Here is a 3,281-nt window from a genome sequence, read left to right on the forward strand (position 1 = left end):
CATGTTTAAAGAAATTTGTAAGTTAGGCTAAACGATTATTCAGACTGCTAAATTTCTTCCATGGACATTTCTTCGAATGGCTCAGAGTTGGTATGGTTAAACCACAACGCTTGTGTAGGAAGCTAGAAATAGCAACATTCCAAGCGTTCTATATATTTCAGTTCAAACAAATTTATACTGAATATTTAAAATATAAAATAGAAAGATGTATACACTTAGCAACACCTTTTAGACGTTCTATAATGGGCTAATAATACTATGCCTACCCAATTAATCACTACATTATAAATATTTTTTATTGTCACCTAGTTAAAAACTTATAATTTTAATAATATAATTATTCAAACATTTTATTTAAATCACTAAATAAATAAAATCAATGTCATATAATTTTTCTATTAACATTAACTACACAAATCAATAACATCTTTTTCTCTCTAATAATTTTTTATAAAACTTTAAACCTCACAAATTTTTAAATCAAAACTCAAATAGTTTTTCTTTTTATATACTATCAAATCGATTTAAATTTAAAACATACTCCACTCAAATGAATACTAACCCATCATATCAACTATTAAATTGTCACTTGAAACTAACTAAATTCTTTTTTAAAATTTCAATAACTTAAATAAAAACTTTTTAATAACTCAATCACCAAATTGTAATTTTTTAGTAAAATAGCACATTACTAATGGAATAATTTGCCTAGAAAAAACCTAGCAAAGAAAAAAACACCACAAATATGAAAACCCAAGAACAAAACCTTGAAGTAGTAAAAAGAGAGAATCATATCACAACAATAAGATAACAGCAATGGTGTTTTTCTCGTATCCAGATATATTAAAATAAAAAAAATAAAAAAAAACCCAAATTCCAAGACACAAAGCTATTAAAGTTCTTCAAAAAAAATAAAAAGTTATAATCTAAAATTGCAATAAAAGTCTGAAAATAAAATCTCAAATTACTTAGGACCAATGTCCTTCAGAGCACAGATCTGCTCCTCCCCCATTGCAGACATCACAGACACAACCAGGTCTTTTCCCTCAGCAAAACCATCCTTGATCTGCAGTCGAACAATGATGTTAACAACGGCAATCCCACATAAAGGGTGCAGAGATACGAAATCAAGAATACAAAAACGCAATGGCAGTTGTATGTATATGCAGAGCTCTCCGACGCTCAGTTTTAACCTCCCCTTCAGAAAAGGGGCAGCATCCCATACTGAGCTACTAGGAAGTGCATAAAAAAGGCTTTGTTGTTTCCAGAATTCAAATCAGTATATAATAACAAAGGTTACTCTATAGCAAAAGAGCCGTATTTTGAAAATATATGCAAAAAGAAAGAGTTAATTAACCTGTTTCAATAAGTTCTCATCAGTTGGGAGCCTCAGATCATCCTTAGTGTCTCCACTCTCAGTCAGCAAACTCACCTGAAAAGATTAACAAGTTAAAAAACACAAGCAAACATACAACTTCTAGCGGAAAAGAAACAAATGAACTTACAAATCCATCCTCAGAAATGTCAATCAACTGGTAGTCAGTACGATTGACATGCGGAACCTGTTAAAACCCAAAACATAAACATTCATTAACACAAATGCAATTTACATGACAGATTAAAAGTTAGAACAACAAAGATTTATGGAGTAAGTAATCATTTCATACATCACAATTGTGGGAAGAAGGAACAATATCTTCGAGCTTCTTGGCAGTGAAGATATCGATTCCAACAAAGTGACACTTCGCATGACCATGCTTCCCGGTCTTGGAGGTGGAAACTTCAACAACCTGCAACACACCGTGGAACAGTAATCAAGTTTACTAAAATAAAAAACCAATCTATATTACTCCGATTCTTTCTTGTTTTACAAAATAGCCGTATAAGATGCATAGTTAGACACAGTTACAAGGATATATCGCTCCTAGGACCCTTCAAATAGATTGAAAAATTTTAATAAAACCGAAATCTCTGTATCAAACAGATGCCCATATCCCACATACACACAAGTCCAAGTAGCATTTCAGTCAACCCATCAAACACTAATAAATCACATGCATCAAATGCTTGGTTATGACTCATGATGAGAAGATTCATTAAAAAAACTACTAATATTTTAACACTAAAGAGTCTAGTGTTCATATATATATATATATATACATACTTTTTTCCAACTTGCTCTTACATCAAAAGTTTGCAGAAAGATACAGAAAAATATCAAAAAGTAAACTCTTCTTTGATTGCTATTTTCATTTATGGTTAAAAAATAATATTTTTAGTATTCATGATTTCTAATGGCAAATTTTCTGGAAACAAAAAGTAAATAAACAGCTATAAAGAAAAAAGTAAAAATTAACACAGATTTCAATTAAAATCAAACTAAACATATAAATTTCAATATTCCAACTATAAAGGAAAAAAAAAAAGAAAAAAGCAACAGATCTGAACCCTAACAATCGGAAGAAAAAAAACTAAATCAGAAAAGATGAACCCGAGTTTAGTTTCAGGATAATATCAAACAGATCTCTAAAAAAATAAAATAAAATAACAAATTTCTAAGAATCAAGAGAGGGAACCTTGCAGGGGCGATTTTTTATGACGATGTAACCGTTCTTGCGGATGGTGCCGGCCTGCTGAGGGTAGGTTTTGGAAGCGCCGGCGTCGGCCTTGGACTCGAAATGATGCTCCTCGTCCGACATTTCCGGGTTTCAAAGTGGTGTCTTTGGGTGTCTTTTGGCGAGAGCAGACGATGGGCGGAGTAGATAGGGGGGAGGTGATGAATTGGTGCCTGCGGGTTTATATAATAGCTTTTGACTTTTACGAATTTAGGGTTTTTCTTTTTAAATTACAAATATATTAGAATTTATCATTATTACAATGTTATAAATATATTTATACGTAAATATAAATTTTGTGAAATCAAATTGTGTCTTATTTATCTACTCACTCCAATCATTATTGTATTAGAAAAATAATTATTAAGAAATTGATGAAATTTTTTCTCGAATTTTAGTTTTACCACAAACAAGAAGAAATGGTTTGGAAGGTTATAACCATAGACTGGTTTGAAAGGTGTGGTGCTAAAGGAAGACTGCAGCCCAGTACTGAAAGAAAAGTGGGACCATGGTAGGTAGATACTCCATGTATACTTGAGAAAGTCCCCAACCACGGATTCACTGCCCCTATTTGGAGGGATTGTAAAAGGTGCTTATACGTATATTGGTGTTAGTAAGGTAAAAGAGCTCGTACCAAAAAATATTATCATTGTCTTTAGTAATACT

At 31.7% G+C, this 3,281-nt stretch overlaps 1 protein-coding gene across 1 annotated transcript; it reads right to left on the reverse strand.

The window, feature by feature from the left end:
* Positions 1 to 773: 773 nt before the first annotated feature.
* On the reverse strand, positions 774 to 3,018 carry LOC108480510 (eukaryotic translation initiation factor 5A-like). Its single transcript, XM_017783533.1, has 5 exons — positions 2,577 to 3,018; positions 1,668 to 1,790; positions 1,506 to 1,562; positions 1,358 to 1,432; positions 774 to 1,066 (listed from the first exon to the last, which is right to left on the reverse strand). The coding sequence occupies exons 1-5, from the start codon at positions 2,697 to 2,699 to the stop codon at positions 965 to 967; spliced, it is 480 nt and encodes a 159-aa protein (XP_017639022.1). The 5' UTR covers positions 2,700 to 3,018; the 3' UTR covers positions 774 to 964.
* Between the last annotated feature and the right edge of the window lie 263 nt (positions 3,019 to 3,281).

This window comes from Gossypium arboreum, chromosome 1, assembly GCF_025698485.1.
Source record: "Gossypium arboreum isolate Shixiya-1 chromosome 1, ASM2569848v2, whole genome shotgun sequence".
NCBI classification, from domain to species: domain Eukaryota; kingdom Viridiplantae; phylum Streptophyta; class Magnoliopsida; order Malvales; family Malvaceae; genus Gossypium; species Gossypium arboreum.

Excerpts from the sequence above, each read along its gene's own strand:
- LOC108480510 (XM_017783533.1), bottom strand. The coding sequence starts at position 2,699 with ATGTCGGACGAGGAGCATCATTTCGAGTCCAAGGCCGACGCCGGCGCT. Across the intron at positions 1,791-2,576 it reads TAAAAAATCGCCCCTGCAAG|GTTGTTGAAGTTTCCACCTC; the intron begins GTTCCCTCTCTT and ends GGTGTGTTGCAG. Across the intron at positions 1,067-1,357 it reads ATGAGAACTTATTGAAACAG|ATCAAGGATGGTTTTGCTGA; the intron begins GTTAATTAACTC and ends GTTCGACTGCAG.